Source organism: Salminus brasiliensis, chromosome 1 (genome assembly GCF_030463535.1).
Source record: "Salminus brasiliensis chromosome 1, fSalBra1.hap2, whole genome shotgun sequence".
Lineage (NCBI taxonomy): Eukaryota > Metazoa > Chordata > Actinopteri > Characiformes > Bryconidae > Salminus > Salminus brasiliensis.
The window spans coordinates 59,951,511-59,973,972 of NC_132878.1; the positions used below are offsets into that span (position 1 = coordinate 59,951,511).

Here is a 22,462-nt window from a genome sequence, read left to right on the forward strand (position 1 = left end):
TGTTCTCCAGTTTAGTGACTCACTAGACTGCATATTTCATACTGTATTTTTTTATACTTCATTCCCTGTCTGGTCCATTTAGACCCTTAGCCAGCTTAAAAGCCATGTGGAAACACTGCCAGATTTGGAATCTCTGACCTGCTAGAACATGCGGTCAGATGCACAAGCCCAAATCCCCTTTATTCTGCTACCACGGACTGTCTAGAGCAGACTACCATGCATCACCGCCAGAGCCTTCAGCAAATGCTCCACTTTCTATTTATAGCCAAGCTAATATATCTCTACATCTGATTGGCGATGCACCGATCTCAAGTCCAAGTTCTTGGTCTTAAATGAAGGAATGTCTCAACTGTCTTTTGAGGCATGTGAGGCCTTGTGCGCTTCCAGCCATCACTAAGTACGTGTTCAGCCCAGCATTTTATGTGGTTTCCTCAAGGTGATGCTGGCCATGGATCTGCGTCTGATCACAGCTGGTGACACATTCATTATTGGTATTATGGATGCCTTGAGCTACAGAGCGGGACCAGTCTGCTGAGGCAGCAGGTCATAGTGATGGAGCATTAGACAGACAAGAGGAGCGGGAGAACATGGTTTATTTATTTGCATTGCCGTATAGTGTGGAAATAAAAAAAGGCATGGGAACCCAGACAACAGCCATTGGCCGCACTCCCATAAACCTCATTGTCCTTGCTGTTGTCATTTTAACTGAAGGCATCTGAGAGTAACAAGGCGATATAAAAATAAACTTTGAGTATTTCTTTGGCGGGTGAGGGATGCTAAACAATTCTTAATGATGGAGATGCTACCATTAACCAGGCTCGTAAAGGGTGCCAAGAACGGCACTGTAGCGTCTGTAGTGAGCGGAGCAGCGCCTGATAAAAATCTTTCCCCACCCTCGAGGAAGAAAGCAGTCCATTCAGCCTCATTATGATGTGAGATTTCATTAGGAGCACAGGGATATTTACCAATACTAATTGGGAGGATCATATGTTCTCACTCAGGGCAATTAAAAAAGAAGTTTTATTTATAGGCTGCACCCATGGCGCACGCCGTTTGGAGTGAATCACATCAAATGATATCACTGCAAAATTACGCATTGCCACCTCTGCTGTAAGCACAGGCAGTGTTGCGCACGCCTCCTTGCTGAAACTCCTTCGCCATAACCGGAAAAATAAAAATGCCCTCTTGGTCGTGGAGCGAATTTGCTCCTGTATATATATGTATGTGTGTTTTCGCCCTTGAGAATCATTCAATCATAGCCACTTCATAGCAGGTCACTGAGTGTGACGTGTAAAGAATACTGTTTTCGCTCTCCTTTCACTGCATCCCAACTAACCTGAACAGCTCCTGGGCTCCAGTCTCCACGGCAACTAAGAAGAGCAAAGAAAAGACAATTAGATGGGGAAAACATCAATATTGGTTATATCATAGTAATTATGCTGATCAATCGTATCAATATCCGCATCAATGTTTCTGTTAGTCTGTTGGTGAAATCAATAGGGCTGCTATCAATAGTGCACTGCTGTGGCTTATCTTTCAATAAAAAAGGCAAATTTGAAGAACTAAACAGTCAAGGCTGGTCGGTTGTAATGACTTTTTGTGTGTTAAGAGTTTATCCACGGCAGTGTGAGGTGCAAAGTACCTCGCGCACCTTTGGATCGCGTACGATGGCGCTTATCAGCTGCATCCACCTCCATCTGCAGAACAGAGCTAACCATTAAAACTCAGCATACTAGACTGGCTCATAATGCCTTGCTTTCTCTATCTCAATACTTGCTGAACTTCTTAGCTCTTAGCTTCCCTTAGCTCTTAGCCCTAGAAATGAGGAGACTGATTCAGTTGAAAGAACCGATTCATTCGCATGGTTGATAAACCTTCTATAACAGTTTATAACACATTTCAAAGAGATATGTTACCATTTTATCACTTTCAATTGAGCTAATATCTGGTATTTGTGCTTGCTAATGGATAAAAAAGGATATTTCAGCATAGAGTGGGAAAATGTAGGCGAATACAGATAAATGTTGCACAGATAAATGTTGCGCAGCAACCTAAAGATGCTTACAATGGTTGAGAACACAAAAGAGGACAAATCTGTATATAAAATACTATAGATTAGTATCATCATAAAGTAGATGCATTATTATTATTATTCCAATTCTATTAGAAACCTAACCAGGTGTAAATATTGCATAGATGGTGTAAAGATGTCAGCTGAGCTTGTGAATCAGCTGGATTACATTTTTCATAAAAGAATCAGATCAAAAGAAAGATTCTATGAGTCAGACATGGCTAATGCATAAGCAGAGTGTCAGTGAAGCAGAAGAGTGTACCTGAGATCAGGAGACTGAGGGTGGGGCCGTCTGCGTGAAGCTCTCCTCCTGCGTGCCGGGATTTCAGCAGAGTGTTCCTGGGGCAGTGCTCAGAGCTCTTCCTCAAAAGTCATTTTCTGGTTAAAAGAAAAAGCATAAATATGTTCCACAGGTGAGTCACTGTGAAGAGCGCTTAGGTACTTAGCTGCTAGCATACAGGTCAGGGTAAGACTTTACTTGAATCTGCTACATAACATGCACATAATCATGCCATTAACCTGTTGTGGTAGATGTTATATGCGTTGTCCTGACATACTATGTATACTACCTATAATATCCTACCTACAATATTACAGGGTCAATTGTCAGTTGAGACAGTCATATGATTGTGTAAATAACCCATCATTACAACATCACTATGTTTATACCACAGTTATGTCAATGTTATGTAGCAGGGCATAAGGAAAATTATTTTTCCTGAACAACTGTCATGTATAACCTCCATGCATACGTATTGTTGTGACTTGGCAGTATGTGTGGCTTGTGTGTTTGCTTTTGCTTCGGAACCTTTTGCTTTTGCTTGAATAAGCCAATGAGTTCATGTATTTATCCTGTACATTACTGAGACTTCACGGTTCCCTTAGCAACCCTTACAAAAAAGTCACGTCGTCCCTGTCATAGCAACAAATATCTCCAAAATGGAAATTTTACAGGAGAAATAAAATTAGTAAATTTTAAAAAAGTAAATTTTGAATCATTTTATTGGTCCGTTCATCATTACTTTCTGACACAATGAAACTGAAGAACTGATTCCAATTATACCAAAAAGTGAACGTCAAAAATGTATATATACCCTTTTTGTGTGACAGCTCCAATTTTCCTGGTTTCACCTGCAAATTGGTCGAAAACCACATGATCACATCACTTTACACGTGAAAAAATTGTGTTTTTTCTCTAACAGTCTAATCTAGTGATCTTCATAATTGAGTCACAGTGCTGGTGTGTCTAGCTGGGTAAGTCCTTAGTCCTTTAGCTGTCAACCAGGCATTAGAGCCAGATGCTCAGAGCAGGCAAGCTGCAAATGGAGAGCGCTTAGGCTGGCTCTTTCTTACTGTGCTGAAGGAGATCACACACCGCACGCGATACGAATAGACGAGACAAAAATGTGATTTTGCCTCAATCCATTCAGTTAGATTTTTCTGGAATTTTGCAGAGTTGTTCGGACCTCACATTACTCACATTTACCTCACATTACTGTGTCTCTATAACCAGTTATGAACTGTGTGCAGAAACACTCTCTGTTCTCCTTTCACAAACCACAGCACACTCATTTGCACTACTTAAAAAAACAAAAATTGTTAACAGTAAACACAGTAAACACAGAGCCAACCAAGAGCTCTTTCACAGGTGAAACTTTAGGGAGAGGTTCTACGCAGAGATGTGCGTTAGCTGAGTCTAAACTGTGTTTGAACAGTTCTTGGAGATGCAGCTCCACAGGTAAGGAGGATACACAGTGAGCTCAATTCAAAGTTCTAGTTGTCAGTAGTCTTAGCTGGCTGTTGCCATACCAACGTCAGAAAGAGAACCGTGATTGGTGGAAAGAGGTTGGCGAAAAATCTTAAAATCAGAGTTTCAATTTTACCTTTCTGTTCTGTGTGAAAGGATTCTTATGTATACATGCATTGTCCATATGCTTCTGTAGTGCAAATAATTCACATTTAAAACGTGGGTTTGGTGTGTAAGGGCCTTCTACATGTTATAGTTGAAAAAACAACGCTCATGGCAACACTACATCAGCGGTGGGGGTTTTCTGTTTATAAACATGACTGTGTGCGTGTGCAGCCAAGGGGGCAGAATCTCCCCCCAGCCGGTCACTAGATTGTAAGGTTAGTCAGCTGCTGTAACAGTGCAACGGGATGTGATCCCCTTGGAATTTGAAACATTTTCCATCCATCTTTTCTGCGGTTGCTGTAGTTTACTGCACAGCACCTCCTTGTTATTTTTGTAGGATGGTGGTTCAGTTAGCTAGCCAGCCAGACACCTGCTCCACTGTTATAGCTATATTAAATATATATGTTAGAAGTTAAGCAGAATGAAGCTTATGCAGTTGTTGCTATATCTACACTGGCTAAACATGCTCACTCAGTGCTAGCATTAGCCTGCTGGCCAGCAAGGAGTAGGGATGTCACGTTAGGAGGGGAGCCCAGTAAATATTCAAATACCAATATTAGAATAAATACTATTGACTTTCATACAAAAAGTAGTGATTTTACACGTGTCATTTAAACAGCTCCAAAGCACTCCTCATGAGAGTCTAGTGTTATTTATAGTTACCATCCAACACCTGGTTTGGTGAATCACTGCTTACTGATGTTAAATCAGGTGAGCTGGTGATGGAATTGAACACATCCACTCACTGGCTGAAGGCCAAGCTCTGTTTTGATTAGCTCTCAACTAATTACTGTTCTCTTAACTATTAAATGAGACAATTAGTTATTTCTATTAGTTTTTATTTTTACCTGATTGTGATCTGGAGTTTTTACAAGGAGAAACTCTCTACTGGTCAAGATTAATGGTTTCAACTAACATGCTTAGGTGCCTAAAACTTCTGCACAGTATTGTTTGTGTAAAGAGACTGTTGCATTGTGTGTGTGTGAGTGTGTGCGCACTGTTCAGCACCAAGACCAGTCACACAAGTGTTCACCAAATGCTGGGGTCCAGTTAATTTCTGCTGAAAGGACAGTCCTTTGTGAATGCTACATAACCTCTGACTACTACTACTACTACACACACACTTGCATGACATGTCACTCATGGTGGAGTGCGAGAGTATTTTTTCTTCACCTATACAAACAGTGAACATGAACCCCAGCTGTCCTCAAGTCACTGCTGGTCAGTCCAGTCTGGCTGTTAGAGCACGAAACTACTTAGTATTCCAGTCATCCCCCCACCCCCCACCACCCTGTCTCATATAATGTGATACAGTGCTCCCCTGCACAAAGTGGGGCATGCGGCTTCACAGTCCCAGAACAGCAATATGTGCGCTTTCTGCTCTAGTCCATGCTCTCCATCTCTCTCTTTTCTCTCTTCATCTCTCTATCTTGCTCTCTTTCTCTCTTCTCTCTCTTTCCATCTCTTTCTTATCCCTTCTCTTTTCTTCTACCTTTCTGCTTCTCTCTGTCTCTTTCTTTTTCTCTCATCTTAAAGTGACAAAAGGGATTTTCATGCCATTTTCTTTAACACTATACTCATCAGTAGACTGTATACAGTAGAAAAGACCACTTTGTATATATATATATATATATATATATATATATATATATATATATATATATATATATATACATCTCATATTCAAAAGTTCTGGTTCCCTTTTCTAATTAGTTGACAGAGCTACCTTAAGGCACAAATATTGATGGTGTTAAAGCCTACACTTCCATATACTATTCACATAAGAGCACTGGCAGTTGTTGTAGAGCAGTGGAAGCACATTGCTTGTAATGAAGAACCAACTATGGACTTTGGGATAAGTTGACTGGCTGTTTAAGGTCAGACATCAACAGCACCCAACATCAACAGCTGCATCTGGCCTCACTAATGCTCATGTGGCTAAATGCTCTCAATTTTTAATAGCAGTGCCCCAACATCTACTGTCAAACCATACCAAAGATTACAGGAGTTATTGCAAGTGGGTGTCTGGATCTGTATGGTAAACCATACAAGCAATATCTGGTCTATGGTTGTAGTCTTCTGAAGGTCCCTTTTCACTGATAGATGAGATAGTGGATGCAGCAACAGATGGGCTACAGAAGGTAATAAGAAACTAGCAAAGTGCCCTTATATGGCAGGTGTTTCTTATAAAATGGCCAATGAGTTTGTAGAAACAAAGTGCGTCAATCTAAAAACTGTCACCTCAGCGTACAATGTATCTCTATACAACAGAGGACTGGACTTTGCAAGCATACTGATGGTGATGTTGGACTGCAGTGAGCTCAGAGCTTGTCCTCTATCTCTCCACTGCGGGCCTCCACAGCCGACGTCGCAGCTAATACATCTCCCAAATGCTCCAGCTGCGGGACACCACCATGCGCTTGCCTCCTCCCATTCAACACACAAGACTGAGCCCCTATGTGTGTGTGTGTGTGTGTCTCAGAGGCTGACTAGAAATGGGCCGGGTGAGTCAGAAGCACATAGCCCCAGAGCTCTCCAATCTCTGCAAGCCCTTTCTGCAGCCAATTCCACTCTCCCTCACATCACTGCAGACAGGAGCTCTCAGTCTTAAGAGACTGAAACCTTCCTTTAAGTCGATGCAAAACTCGTTTGTTCGATACATCTTGACTGGTGTGAGTATCCCTCAGACTGCTTGGCGTTTATGCAGTGTGACCAGTCGGATTTGCTTGGCTGGTTGTTCCACATCCTCACTTCAGATGGCATCATGTCTAGCAAAGCCCTTAAACTACCATGTGTCACAGGATATCATTCATTTCACTGCTCTCACATCAGAAGAATGAAAACAAGACCCCTCGTGAGGCGTTCGAGCTTCCACTCTGCACTCAAGGGGACAATCAAACAAAGCACAAGACTCGAGTCTTAGAAACTGGATGAGGACTTCGGACTTCGCCTCTACCTGCGTCACATGGCCTGACTCATTCAATGTGACTGCAGAATGTATGTGTGTGTGTGTATGTTTGCGGATGGGAGTATGTGTGTATGTGCCTCCAGTAATTTAGAGATGCTTGTAGTCACCAGTGAGAATTCTCATCAGACTTTAGTGCTTTGAGTTGAGGCTAATGGTGTTCTCCCTTTCATTTGCTCTCAGAGCACAAACACACTAGAACGCTTCATGATTAGCCACATGACTGGTCATGTAACCACAGGTTATAATAAGAACACAGGCTCTTGTGCCTTTTTCATGAGCTGTTAGGAAACACCTAGGGTGCTAAAAAAACAACTCTAATTAGACTATAATACAAGTGAGTTGCTGCAGTAGTATTTTTAGCAATACTGGTATCTGAACATGATCCAAATTCATGATCCATATGTTATAACCCAAAACCAATTTCAAGTTGCTTAAATCCACAATGTTATAACTACTGATTTGCTGATTTTCTTATCAGTGCCATTCCAGTGACAATGCTACTGTTGCAATACTTACAACAAGTTGGAAATCTTCAAGGCCCTCAATTTTGTAAGAAGTGGCATGTCGGAATTTCCACTGGAAAGTCCCACAAGTCGGATTTTCTGCTCGGAAAGTCGGGAGAGCCTCATCAACCCCGAGTTCAAAATCCAAGATGGCCGCACCACACTTCAAAAGTGATAAAAACTGTAATATTATACCATTTATTAGCACTTCTATCTGTTTGTGTTTCATTAAATCAGTCATTACCTTACACGGTACCATCCAACGTCTATCTGTGGACATGTTTCCATGGTGTTCGGATGCGCAAAATATCATATAATGCATTGTTGCAGTCAACTCGGGTGTGAAGACATTCCTAGCTCTGACATCCGACTTCTGGGGTAAATTGAATGCAGCATTAAGATGAGTTTTCCTATCTGCCTACATTTTAGCATTTGTGAGCCAAACTGAAGGCATAGCTGTAATTGTTACTGTTTACCATCGCTAAAGCATCAAAACACATTTTTACAGTGGAAATTAGTTGCATAAGATTTAACTAAACTGTTTAAACTAATCTAAGCCTGTGTATGCCCAGTCATTAACCTATAATATAATTAAGCTCTTTGAGTAAAGCTTGAAACAAATTAATTTGTGTTAAATGTTTAAAATAAGTGATAAGCTCCATCACTGTTTACCTAGATAATGTATTGTTACAGTCAATGTAATTAAAACAGGCAGTTAAATAAGACATGTTACAGTAGACATTTGGTTTTCATCAGGACTGATTCCTGAAAGTAAACATCATGATCAAACAAATCAATATTTCAGTATTGATCCACGTTTCTTTACCAAAAGGTTAGGTTAACATGAACTATATACCTGTCCATCTTCAACATTCTACACATAGTTCATGGAGATTGTGCAGGTACACTGAAATATAATCGAAGTAGGTAAATCTATTTTCACATATCTGTGTAGAATGCAATGTGGATAATGTTCAATATTCATGTTGCCAATAGTATGGATTCATAATGAACTACTCCATCTCAACCAGCCCAGAAAATATCTGGAGAACAATTCCTCCCTTCCTCTTTTTACCTCTTTCCTCTCCTTCTGCACCCCCCTCCCCCTCACACCACCACCACCACCACCAAGGTATCACTCTCCTCCATCAGTCTGAGAGGAGCTTTAATTGCAGTTTCTGCACGCAAGGCCTGCTCTTGGAGAGTAGTGGAGCTCATGCCACCACGTCTTAATGATGCCTGGCAACTGCAGGAGATCTGACCAACACGTTGTCAATGGCAACCAAGAAGTCTTCCCTCACAAAGGCGGAAGAGGCAAAACCTTCCCGAGACGCAGCGTCCCTCTAAGGGAGCGAGGGAGATAGTCTGTTTAATAGACAAAGGGGCACTTTCAGCCCAGTGGTCCGCGCTGTTGGTTAGCACTAGGCCATTTTGACCAACTGACCCTTTGAACATGCTGCAAAGGTTAAGTAAAGGCCTTTTGTCTATGGCAGAGTCAGTGTGAACACCCATACATGTACTCTTAGCCACATTACCACCAAGGGTGTTTGAGGAGTAGAATCAATACATCATGAAGGGTCTTTAAAATACAACTTGGCTGCCTTCAGTAAACCCGTCCTTAGTGCAAATTACACAAATAAGGTTAGAAAAAAAAAGCCCATTTTGGAATGATAAAACACGCACTCATGTTCTAAATAAAGCTGAATAAATGCCATGCTCTGACACATAATAGAGGTGAAAATGTCATGATGAACTTTGCAGTGCTTAGCTTGTTCACAGCGCAATCCACCTTGCAGCTCTGTCTGCCTGCTTTCACACAGCACCTGCTAATTACAGCACCTTCCCTGCACCACAGCAGCCTGCAGGGCTCACCGCACCTCATGTCTGCAGACAGTTCTTGTGTGTGTGTGTGTTGAAAAGGTGCATTCATATCGACTGGCTGCGTATACCATGGTCATCTAACATTATAGATCCATTCAGAGTCCATCTTGTCCATTTTTCTGCAGAAAATGAACAAGAACACATCCCTACCACACCAACATCCAGCTCCATTCTGTCTTGCTTTATTACCAAACTGTGTCTAAAATTATGAATAGAATATTTATAGGGCTCACATTTGACATTTTTTTTTCATATCTTATTCATCTTCCATTTTTACTTTTCTGTGGTTTTAGGTAGTAATTTCATTTTCCACTGGATTCATTGAAAAAAACTGCAGTGATACCTTTGCTCTTCGATAGCCAGAAAAGAACAATTACTCATTACTTCAACATGAATTGGTGGGCAAAATCTGAATTTGTAGATGTGTTTTTGACATCACAACCATGATGATTTTTGAAACAGGCTGTCCTTGCAGCTTAGCTTTTAAACTGGGGATGTTTTTTTTACATGTGAGGGAGGCTTTCAAAAAGTAGACCCTTTAAAGTAAACTTTGCTTGAGCTTTGCTTAAACTTTGCTTGAGCTTTAACATAAATATGTCTGAATCGGAGATGTATATATTAACAGAATTTGACCATTATTTGATTCGTATTTTACCTGTAGTTGTAACATGTAAAGACTATAAAAATATGGTTATATAGGGTAAGCGCAGAGTTGTTACCCACCATGGTAAACCAACAGCTCTGATATGAGCCCTTGAAAATGAACTTCAGGCAGGCTTTTACTTATGCTGAAGCATACAGTGGCCGGTTTTCCTGCTCTTGATTGGGTCTCCTGGTTTTGTCACGAGCGAGTGCTAATCAGCGAGGCAAATCAGGCCAGATTGGGCTGAACTGGAGAGGAAATACGATTTTAATCAGCATGCAGCTCCCTGTGCTCGCGCTCTCTCTCGCTCTCGCGCTCCTGTCTGTCTCATTCGCGGCATATTTAGAGATGGCGATGCCACGGAGCAATCAGCTAGACCTCTGCTGCATCCCACCGAGAAAGACGTGCTTTAATTACCACCAGCTAAGACAGGAAGTCTCTCTCCCTCCCTCTCTCCATCTCTCTCTCTCTCTCCTCATGCTCAGAGAGAATGTAGACTAGGGGCCTCTGCATAATTACATGCAATAATGTGTCATTTTTATCCAACTTCTCTCCTTTCCGAAAAGGAAGGCGAAAATTACACATCTAGTTAAAACCCCATTTTCCAGCAAACTTGTCTGCATGTGCGATGGGGGAATATGCTCTGATGTGAGCTTGGAGGCTCGCGCTGCCTGTGTTCTGTAGGGGCATTTGGCTTTAATGAATAATTAGCAGCATGTTTTAGCTGAGTCACCGTGCTCCAGGGCCTGCACTGGACTCTAATGGAGGTGTTGCCTCATATCGCCCATTGCAGATATGTCTCCAGTGAGCCAATTGTATAGCGCCCTGCGTGAGGCACGGCGGATTTGTGTGTGTGTGTGTGTGTTAAAAATAACAGCTCTCCCACTTCATGACTCATTCTGTGAGCTTGCCTGTCCGGCACTCCTAAACAGTGTCTGGAAAGAAACCCTGGAGCCAGCTTCTTAATTTACAGGCTGATCATTTTTTGCCATGTGTGTGTCAGTCATGTCTGTGTGTGTCTGCATGAGGATGGTCCTCACAATATCACTGAGTGAAATGCCATCCTAGCTGGTTACTAGTGTGGTTCCTTATAAAATCTTCATACAAGCCCTGTAAGTAGCTGCTGTTACATAACTTTGATGCTTCACAATGACGACTAAAGGCGACAAGAGCCACAAAAACATACACTATATTGCACATCTGTGTCAGCAAGCGGGTGCAACTTAAAGTAGCTTTATGTATTCATTAAATTCATTAGGGGTGTCCACAGACATTTGGACATTTAGTGTAATTATATAGAAAAAAACTTCACTAGAATGCGACGATTTTAAATGTAAACTAGAAAAAGGTTTTCCCCCAATTTAGTCATTTTGGATTTCCACCTATAAGCTAGGTCTCCCCTTAACACAATATGTTGCCAATGCTGGGAGGGTGAAAGCTGACACGTGCTTTTTGTACAAAGCAGCTTTGAAGCAGACAACTGTGCCATTGCCAGGGATCGAATTTGTGATCTCCCTATGAAAGGGTCAAGGCTCATACAGTTGTGCCACACAGGAGACCCGGTAATGGGATTTCTTACTGCTGTTGTTGCATTTAGTTTGGCATGTAAAAAACTACGTAATCTAACATGATAATCATATGGCCAATGTGTACATTGTCACTATTCTCACAGCAGATTATATTAAGATACAATTATGAAACTAATAAAAACACCTGGGAGTTGGTGGGAGATGTAGTTGTGAGGTGTAATTAAGTTCTATTTTAGTCCAAATTGAATTGACAGCAATAAACAGACTTACATTTCACAATTCCACAATTTCACAATTCCATGGTATTCGAACCTATTTCATGAATCTAAACTTGTGATCTTACACCGACTGTGTGGAAATTGGGTGTGTCATGTTGCACAGGTAGGTGAATGTAGAGTTGGGAGTCTTTCCTAATGACTCTTATTGGTGTAGCTTGGCGTTATTGCCCAGCTGAGGAACTGAACCCTACTCTTTTACAGGGAGAACAGTGTTGTTATTTACTACGCTGCACCAAACACTCCAAAAAGTGCTTGGTTGTTTCACACCTAAAGCACCTTCGGCAGCACCTGTACAGTTTTGCCTGCGTGCAAACAAGTAATGCAGCAATTCACGCCTAATATCCCGACTAAAGCCAATGAAATGGATGTGGTCTTCTTCATGGTACTGCCGGCTCTCTGCCGTCCTCTGAGAAAATCAGTCCCATTTGCTCCAGCTTACTTCTGTCCACCTTAAACCCTGTCTTTATCCTAACAACACAACATTACAAAAACAACCCAGCAACCCGTCACTCTCCTAATAATCACCAAACACTCGTTCATCCCAATTTAGGCTTGCTAATGTACTCTATAGCCTTTTTCTTCTACTATATGTGGAGTGCAGTGAGAGGAGAGAAACTGGCTGAACCGTGCAGAGCAGGGCTCACATAATCACCTGAGATGAGTAATTAGGGAAAATGCCCTATCTCACAAAGAGGCCTTTTTGCATTCAAAGAGTGGGGCGATGATGATAGTGTTCCCTTTGCCTCTTTCATTTACCCATTTTCGGATCCACCAAACAACAGCGGCCTCCGTCTCAGGTGGAGAAGGCCTCTTTCAGGCAGGACTGAATCATCATCATCACCACCATCATCAGATGGCCCTGAAGAAAAATTGTGCTTTTAATGCACCTGCTGAGATATCTTACTGGGCTGCTGGACATGCACACACACAGACATGCTCGCTGCCCAGACTGCAGTGTGTTCTGTGTGCTGCATGGTAATGTTCTGTGGTTGCACACTGGTAGAGAGAGCAGGAAAAGAACATGGGTTTGGCTATGAAGTGATGTATAAGCTGCCACGTTTCTGCTCTGCTATCGCTTTTACTGGTTTCAGTCCTGAGCATTTAGACACCATGCAAAGAATAAGACTGATTATGATTTTCAGAAGATTACATTATATATAAGCATACATTTAGTTGTAGTATCGTTGCAAAATGCAGTCTTATTGATGAGTTAGTGAAGGAGTTCCCTATCTTTTTTCATCCCAATCTCTTCATCTGTAGCATGCACCACAGTTACAGTTACTATGGCAGAGTACAACCGCACAATATACGCTGTCACAGGCAACGTATTTGACGTATTTCTCCGCACTTTGTAAAAGAACAGGAACCCACTGGCTCAAAACACATTATTGCTGTCGTGCAGAAACCTTGTCTCCATTTTTTTATACTGTTTTAGCTTTTTGACATAATTTGAATCTGTTGTCTTTTACATTGTGTCAAAATGTCATGATGAATGGACCAATAGAAATGCTCCAAAATGACTCTGAATAAAATTTTCCTTCTCTTGTAAAGCTGCTATTTTGGAGATGCAAGACTTTTATGTGACTGTGATTATGAATGTTATATTATACATGTGCTTTAAGTAAATGGGTCTTCTGTTCTTTTTCTAAATACAAATAAAGAGTTGCTACATATGGAGTATAAATGGAGTATTCCTTGAAGATTATTTAGTACCTACCATAAATCATTCAGCTTGGGGTTGAGGGGTTAAACTGCAGACTTTTTATTATATTCTCTTAAATATATATTTCTCTGTACTTAGTTAAAAAATAAACACTGACTCAAAATAAATGTATTATATCACCTACCCATTGACTAATATGTGCTCTGAGTAAAAGTAAGTCCAAAGAAAGTAGCTTACAGTATTGTCTGTGTTGTAATCCACCATATGCTACAGATGCAGCAGATGCAAATAACAGGCTGAAAAAAATGTAAAGATTCGTTTTAGACTACAGTGAATTCCTTAGTTTATATGTAAGGAATGGAGTTACAAGAGAGGGAAATTGAAGTGTGGACCGCCATATGCTTCCTTTGGGGTGAAGGACTAACTTACAACAGGTTTATTATTCTTCATCGTTATTATCAACCTAATCTCTTTCTGCCTCATCTGAAGCGCCATCACAGTAAATGGTATACAATTACCAAGGACATCATTTTGATGCATTTTCCTGTTACTCCATTTACTCAAAATACAGGTTATGATATTACCTAGTTGTATTCTATTATAAGTGTATGTTGAGTAAACAAGTATTATCTGTCATTTGGCAGGTAGGGATTAGGTTGAAAATTTGAATGTAGTCCTCTAAGATGTATTATTTCATAACTAATATGAATTATTCAGTAACTACCATGGAGGACAGAAATGTGTTAATAATTCTGTAGTTCTGAGGTATACTAGTGGTGTTTGGCCACAGATCCTTATACTTTAGAGGGTAAACATCAGTGCTTCATAACCAAACCTAATGAAGTCTTCAGCAACACAAACATATAACAGCTGCATTGGATATTTGCAGAGAGCAGCTGCATCAGGTGAAGTAATGCTGTACAGCTCCATTGTGTCCAATATTTGCCATTAGAAGATGACCCAGTTGAGGCCTCCAGCCGAATTCCAGCTGTTTACTGAGGGTGATAACCAAGGCTGAATTTGTTTATTGTGCATGCCTGCTGGGATACAGCCAGGACCATCCTTTTCTTCTCTACATCCTCTCTCTCTCCCTCTCTCTCCCTCTCTCTCTCCCTCTCCTTCTCTTTCTTCAACTAGGTCACCGCAGCACTGTGTCACAAACGTAGAAGAGGGCTTCCCATGGAAACGCAATAGGAGCACAGCATCATCTGAGTGACTGTGGCCTTCGTACAAGATAACCATGCAGCACTCAGGGTAGAAAAAAAAGGCACCTAAAAAAGCCCTAGATTGCTCCACAGGTCCACCATACACTATCTCTACTCCTCTGTTTCTACAGCCTTTAGCAGGTACCTTACAGAGGAGAGTGCAGAGGAGAAGCCTTGGCGCCTCCTATGTATGCACAGAGGTCGTTTAGGCCTTAGACTTAATCCTCGCTCAGAATTAAGGTGTAATTGACCTGCTAAATGTGACCAGCTAAAGAAAAGAGAAGAAGGACTTTCTCCTGATCTTCTGCAGACATTCTCCAGACCTAGTCAGATATTACGGGGCAAAGCTGACCACCTTTCTCCTACTCTTAAGGTCTTCTTTTGACCTTCTATTTTGAGACTTTTCTTCTCATTGTTCTCTGGGGTCAAATCCAACACTGGACATACATGTTGTGCAAGGGTGGAATTTGGTGTGGACTTTTGCTTGTGCACAGCCACATTGTGAGTCAAAGACTGGGAAAAACATTGGTGTCCATTTTTTGCTAAGATGCTTAGGCTGCATTAGCTTGACATTAGATAATTATTAGTGAAACATAAAATTACAGTAATTGCGGACAAAACTGTAACCATCATTATCACTTCCCTATCCATTATGCTGCACATAAATGTTAGCAGATGCCCTCAAATAGGCGCTCTCAGACTATATAGCTGCTGTGAAGCAAGGCATTTGTCTGAAAACAGCTCATTAATGATAAATGAACATAGATAGACTGCACTTCATTAAAAGGCAAGAGTTTGATTGCAGTAAAGGCTGATTTCGTCCCTTTGGTGCCAGGAGCCCAACTGGAGCCACGCAAGTCTACCAGCCTTAAGAATGCCCTTAATGGACTTGTATAGCATCTGGAAAACACCAAAGGTAATCACACTTTTGGTTACTGCAGGAGGTGGCGTTCTCTTTCAGAACTGCAGAACTACCAGAGGAAACACTGTAGCTCAAAAGCAATCGACAGCAAATCAGCGAGAGGAATTGTTCTACCTCTACATACAGTAGTGCATGTAGTGCATCTCATCAGAAATGCAAACACGTCTGACCCAAAAATGCATCGAATGTAGCAGAACGCTTTTGCACTGAACAGTAGTGTGATTATTTTAATAATGCGAAGTAACACCAATTTGAATTTCATAGGACAGAGTACGGACACAACAGGTCAAAAATTCAATGAGATAATTATGTCATGCATATACATTATGCACAGCTAAAAAGCCATCCACTTTGCTATTGTTCCTCCCCAAGCCGCCTTCGCCAAAGAGGCTATTTTTATCCAAGCCATTGCCGCACATCAGACAGTGTGTGTGTGTGTGTGTGTGTGTGTGCATGTGTGCGTGGGGAGTGTGTGCGTTTGTGTGTGTGTGCATGTGTGTATATGTGTGTGCATGTGTTGGGGTGAGGGTGGGGGTGTTCATTAAGCTTGTAACATTGTGAAACAGGCAGGGTGTCTCTCTCTCTCCCTCTCTCTCTCTCACTCAGCCAGCTATCTTATTAATGACTCACTGAGCCTGGCTGTCTGAGGCAGGGAAACCCTCTGGGGTCATGGAGCTTTCAGACACATCATTCAGATCTGCTCATAAGAAGACATAATCAGCCTCGTTCTACATCTTCCACCTCCAAATTTTGAATAGGCTTCATTTTAAATGGTCTACCTCAAAAGTCATAACTTCGTCTATTTTGAAGCATCTACATCAACTTGCTCTTTACTTTACAATTCAGTACTAAGGTTTTCACCTCAAAATACCTTTAACATCAAAATTCAGACTAAGGCTTCTAATCCAAAATACCTTCTACTTCAAAATTGAGGACTACATTTTTTAACTGAAAATATTTTGCACTTCAAAATCCAGGGTTCCACCTAAAATACCTTTTACATCATGATTCAGTAGTAAAGCATCTACCTTAAAATACATTCTATTTCAAAATTCAGTACTAAAGCTTGTCTTCCAAAATACCTTAAAATTCAGTATTAAAGCTTCTGTTTCAAAAGACGTCACTACTCAGTACTAAAGCTTCTAACATCAGTGAGATCTTGGTACTAAAATGTAAACTTGAAAACACTGTCTACATTCAGTACTAAAGGTTTTGCCACAAAATACGTTCTACTTCAAAATTCAGTAATGAAACTTTACTTGAAAATATCCTCTTAAACTCCTCTGTACTACTGGTGGTTTCTGGCTTTCCCCCCAATGTTATGACTCTGGAACAAATCTGCCAGTTTGCATTGCTTTCGATGTAGCTAGCGATTAGTAAAAAAGGTCATACAAAAGAGCATAAGAGGATAAAATTCTGCAATAAAACTGCTACCTTAAAAGAAATACTAAAAAAAAAAAAAGATTATATTTTTAAATGTACAATAAAATTTTACAGCAGAAGATTTAGTACTGAATGTGTTCTACTTTATTATTCAGTACTAAATCTGCTGTAAAATACATTCTACTTTATTATTCGGGTACTAAATATTCTGCAGTAAAAACATTCTACTTTATAATTTAGTACGGAATTGTCTGCTGTTAAATACATTCTACTTTATAATTCAGTACTGAATCTTCTGCAGTAAAAACATTCTACTTTATAATTCAGTACTGAATCTTCTGCAGTAAAAAACATTCTACTTTATAATTCAGTACTAAATCGTCTGCTGTTAAATACATTCTACTTTATAATTTAGTACTGAATCGTCTGCTGTTAAATACATTCTACTTTATAATTCAGTACTGAATCTTCTGCAGTAAAAAACATTCTACTTTATAATTTAGTACGGAATTGTCTGCTGTTAAATACATTCTACTTTATAATTCAGTACTGAATCTTCTGCAGTAAAAACATTCTACTTTATAATTCAGTACTGAATCTTCTGCAGTAAAAAACATTCTACTTTATAATTCAGTACTAAATCGTCTGCTGTTAAATACATTCTAGTTTATAATTTAGTACTGAATCGTCTGCTGTTAAATACATTCTACTTTATAATTCAGTACTGAATCTTCTGCAGTAAAAAACATTCTACTTTATAATTTAGTACTGAATCGTCTGCTGTTAAATACATTCTACTTTATAATTCAGTACTGAATCTTCTGCAGTAAAAAACATTCTACTTTATAATTCAGTACTGAATCTTCTGCAGTAAAAAACATTCTACTTTATAATTTAGTACTGAATCGTCTGCTGTTAAATACATTCTACTTTATAATTCAGTACTGAATTGTCTGCTGTTAAATACATTCTACTTTATAATTCAGTACTGAATCTTCTGCTGTAAAATACATTCTACTTTATTAATCAGTACTGAATCTTCTGCTGTAAAATACATTCTACTTTATTAATTAGTACTGAATCTTCTGCAGTAAAATATATTCTACTTTATAATTCAGTACTGAATCTTCTGCAGTAAAATATATTCTACTTTATAATTCAGTACTAAATTTTCAGCAGTAAAATACATTCTACCTTATAATTCAGTACTAAATCGTCTGCTGTACAAAATGTTCTACTTTACAATTCAGTACTGATTCTTCTGCAGTAAAATATGTTCTACTTTACAATTCAGTACTGATTCTTCTGCAGTAAAAAACATTCTACTTTATAATTCAGTACTGAATCATCTGCAGTAAAATATGTTCTACTTTACAATTCAGTACTGATTCTTCTGCAGTAAAAAACATTCTACTTTATAATTCAGTACTGAATCTTCTGCAGTAAAATATGTTCTACTTTACAATTCAGTACTGATTCTTCTGCAGTAAAAAACATTCTACTTTATAATTCAGTACTGAATCTTCTGCAGTAAAAACATTCTACTTTATAATTCAGTACTGAATCATCTGCAGTAAAAAACATTCTACTTTCTAATTCAGTACTGAATCTTCTGCTGTAAAATACATTCTACTTTATTAATTAGTACTGAATCTTCTGCAGTAAAAAACATTCTACTTTATAATTTAGTACTGAATCGTCTGCTGTTAAATACATTCTACTTTATAATTCAGTACTGAATCTTCTGCAGTAAAAAACATTCTACTTTATAATTCAGTACTGAATCGTCTGCTGTTAAATACATTCTACTTTATAATTCAGTACTGAATTGTCTGCTGTTAAATACATTCTACTTTATTATTCAGTACTGAATCTTCTGCTGTAAAATACATTCTACTTTATTAATCAGTACTGAATCTTCTGCTGTAAAATACATTCTACTTTATTAATTAGTACTGAATCTTCTGCAGTAAAATATATTCTACTTTATAATTCAGTACTGAATCTTCTGCAGTAAAATATATTCTACTTTATAATTCAGTACTAAATTTTCAGCAGTAAAATACATTCTACCTTATAATTCAGTACTAAATCGTCTGCTGTACAAAATGTTCTACTTTACAATTCAGTACTGATTCTTCTGTAGTAAAATATGTTCTACTTTACAATTCAGTACTGATTCTTCTGCAGTAAAAAACATTCTACTTTATAATTCAGTACTGAATCTTCTGCAGTAAAATATGTTCTACTTTACAATTCAGTACTGATTCTTCTGCAGTAAAAAACATTCTACTTTATAATTCAGTACTGAATCTTCTGCAGTAAAAACATTCTACTTTATAATTCAGTACTGAATCATCTGCAGTAAAAAAACATTCTACTTTCTAATTCAGTACTGAATCTTCTGCTGTAAAATACATTCTACTTTATTAATTAGTACTGAATCTTCTGCAGTAAAATATATTCTACTTTATAATTCAGTACTGAATCTTCTGCAGTAAAATACATTCTACTTTATAATTCAGTACTAAATTGTCTGCTGTACAATATGTTTACTTTATAATTCAGTACTAAATCTTCTGCTGTAAAATACATTCAACTTTATTATTCAGTACTAAAGCTTCTGCTGTAAAATATATTGTACACAATTTAGGACGACAACTTTGGTCTTAAAGTATCTTTATTTTTTAAAATTCATTATTAAAGCTTTAAATACTACACATTCAGTCCTAACATCTTCAGTACTTCAAACTTCAGTACTAAAGCTTTTGATTTAAAATTAAGATTTTTTCCTTGTTAGGTGCACTCTAAGGTTTTGTGAAAAAAATCTTTATATTTAACCTTTACATTCACAACTTGCAATCCATCACATACTAAACATTCAAAAAAAAAAACCTAAATCAACATTATAATAAGCCTTCTAATGAAAAAAGAATGGTCAACTCTAAAGTCTAACTCTTTGCCTCAATCTGCATGATATGATAAGTGTTCTTTTTTGTACTGTATCTAAAACACTTTTCCAGCCTGTAACATAAGCAATTCATGGCAGTTAAAAAAAACAAGTTTCTTGCATGTAAACTAATTCGAAATTAAATAAAACTTTGAAAACAACTGACTCACCATATCACACGCAACACTGGCATGCAGAACAATACAGCAAGTCCTGCGAAACTGTTGCCAAAGCCTAAACACAAAACCACTGAGAAGCACTAACAGTAAGGCGCCTGATATTTAGTTATGGAACATAAACATCTTGTTCAATTAGGAGTATCTAAAGCGATGGCCGTGCAGAATCTGCAGCAGCTGCTGTGGGGACACACTCCCCAAATCCTGCCTCTACCTTCTTCACATCAGCGGCAAAGGGCAACTTTTGTCTGTTAGGAACAATCCCCCACCCTGCATAAACAAATGTTCCAATGCTTGTACTCATGAATAATGAATAGCAAGCCTCTTCCACAGAACTTTCTGCAGAACTTTAGAAGAATGAAGACACCTTTTCTTTCTTCTTACACTTTCATTTGTAAGCATTTTGTCTTTGCAATATTTTTCATTTCTTTATATCTCTACTGTATCTAAAAGTACAGTATACTAAGCCTTACATTGCTGTTGCTAATACATGAGGGAAACCTTCGGAAAATCTTTGAAAAATCAAGCATGTGTACACACTCCAACTTTATAGCTCACATGCTTATTGCTTACCTTTCTTTATGCCACTTGTGCATCTGTGAAGTTCTCCCTTTGTTTTAAATTTGAGGCGAGTTTGCCGAGCAATGCATAAGTGCAACTTACACTTGACTTCAAACTGCAGAACTTTCACAGCTGCTTGTTCTTCCTTTTTCCCTTCAGGATTCAAAGTTACCTCAGTAATGCTGTTACAAGCTCTCAGACGACTACATGAAATACCTGTTACCAGCTATTACCAGCTTCGGTAGATGCTGACAAAGACAAAAAGCCAAGTTACTAAACAACTCTAATCTTAACCAATTCGCTCTTACAAAATACACTCTTACAAACCCACAGAATAAGCTCCAATCAGCCCTGATCACTTTGTTAGATGGCTACTCCGTGGCTCAGTGTGCAGGAATGCACAAGTGATTTCTTGATGAATGTATGGCAGTCTTTAATGCTTCCCTCCCTCACAGACACAGACACATATACACACATATATAAGCTAGTACACACACAGACACACACTCAATATACACACACGGGCACACACCCTGCCAATAATGTCAATCGAATCATGACAATACAAAATGCCAGCACTGCAAAACAAGAAGTAAACAAAGTGAAACCTACTGGAATGGCGACACTCTGTCTTTCTCACTCTCTCTTTTTCTCTCTCTCTCCCCAGTCGGCCCAGAATTCTACCACCGCCTCTCTTTCTTTCCTTCCTCTTCTTCCCTCTCTTCCAGTACTGTTCACTCGTTCGCTCCTCTCTTCCCTCGTTCTATCAATCTTTCTTTGTTTGAGCTCTCTGTCTGTATTATTATCCGCCAGCACTTGGAGAGATGGAGAGGGAGAGGGAGTGGAGGAGCAGGGTGAGCTGCAGCCGCTCTACAGAGAGAGAGAGAGAGAGAGAGAGAGAGAGGGAGGGAGGGAAAGAGAGAGAGAGAGAGAGAGAGAGGCAGACAGACAGGAAGGAGGGGAGTGTGAGATGCAGGGAGGTAGTGAGGGATGTACAAGGCAGTATAGAGAGAGAGAGAGAGAGAGAGAGAGAGAGAGAGAGAGAGCTGGATTGAGCCCCCAGAAGCGATGCTACACTGCAGCAGCAGAGCGAAAGTGTGGAGGATGAAACACGCAGAGCCAGACCTACCTCCTTTCTCTCTCCAGCAGACTGCAGCCAGCCAGCCAGCCACTGCGCAGCGAGACGGAGACAGAGCGAGAGAAATTGTCGACGCTTACGGCGAAGCATCCATTTCCAGCCTGTGAGAAATGAGGGAAATGTCTTTCAGTCTCTCTCTCTCTCTCTCTCTCCCTCTCTCTCTCTCTCTCCCTTCTATATTAATTCTGTGCTGTAGACAGTCTGTTCTTAGTCACTCCCTGCGTAGCTCTCCCCTTAGACCACAGAGTCTACAGAGCCATGTGAGTGCAGTAGCGTGTGCAGCAGCCTCAATGTGTGCGTGAGAGAGAGAGAAAGCGACAGAGAGAGAGAGAGAGAGAGAGAGAGAGAGAGAGAAAGAGGGGGAGCAACAGAGAGAGAGAGAGAGAGAGAGTATGTGTGTATATGAGTTTGTGTGTGTGTGCTTGGTATAAGAATATGAATTAAAGGAATGCAAGATGTGCCTCATGGAAAATTCATTCAGTCCCACATTATATGAGGACAACCTCTGTTTTCAGCACATGCCGTCACTGTCAGTCTACGATTTAATGTAATCCCCAAAAGAGACCAAAGTTTTCTTTTATTGAAAAATAGGCCACAATGCTAATGCCTCATACTGTCTGTAGGTTTATTATTTTTGCTTTATTACTTTGTTATGGCTTCTGCATGTTACCTAGCTAAA

At 39.6% G+C, this 22,462-nt stretch overlaps 1 protein-coding gene across 5 annotated transcripts in view; it reads right to left on the bottom strand.

Annotated features, from left to right (window-relative positions):
- myt1la (myelin transcription factor 1-like, a) overlaps nucleotides 1-22,069 on the bottom strand; it is a 63,234-nt gene extending 41,165 nt beyond the window's left edge. For 4 of the 5 annotated variants that reach the window (XM_072684363.1, XM_072684381.1, XM_072684354.1 and 1 more), the window contains exons 1-5: nucleotides 21,775-22,069; nucleotides 21,258-21,515; nucleotides 2,334-2,449; nucleotides 1,643-1,697; nucleotides 1,337-1,370 (exon numbers count right to left, since the gene is read on the bottom strand). In XM_072684363.1, the coding sequence (XP_072540464.1) occupies nucleotides 1,337-1,370; nucleotides 1,643-1,697 (89 nt within the window). In that variant the 5' untranslated portion in view covers nucleotides 2,334-2,449; nucleotides 21,258-21,515; nucleotides 21,775-22,069. The remainder of the gene's footprint in view (nucleotides 1-1,336; nucleotides 1,371-1,642; nucleotides 1,698-2,333; nucleotides 2,450-21,257; nucleotides 21,516-21,774) is intronic. The other variant, XM_072684372.1, reaches the window with a different exon arrangement.
- Nucleotides 22,070-22,462: the final 393 nt, after the last annotated feature.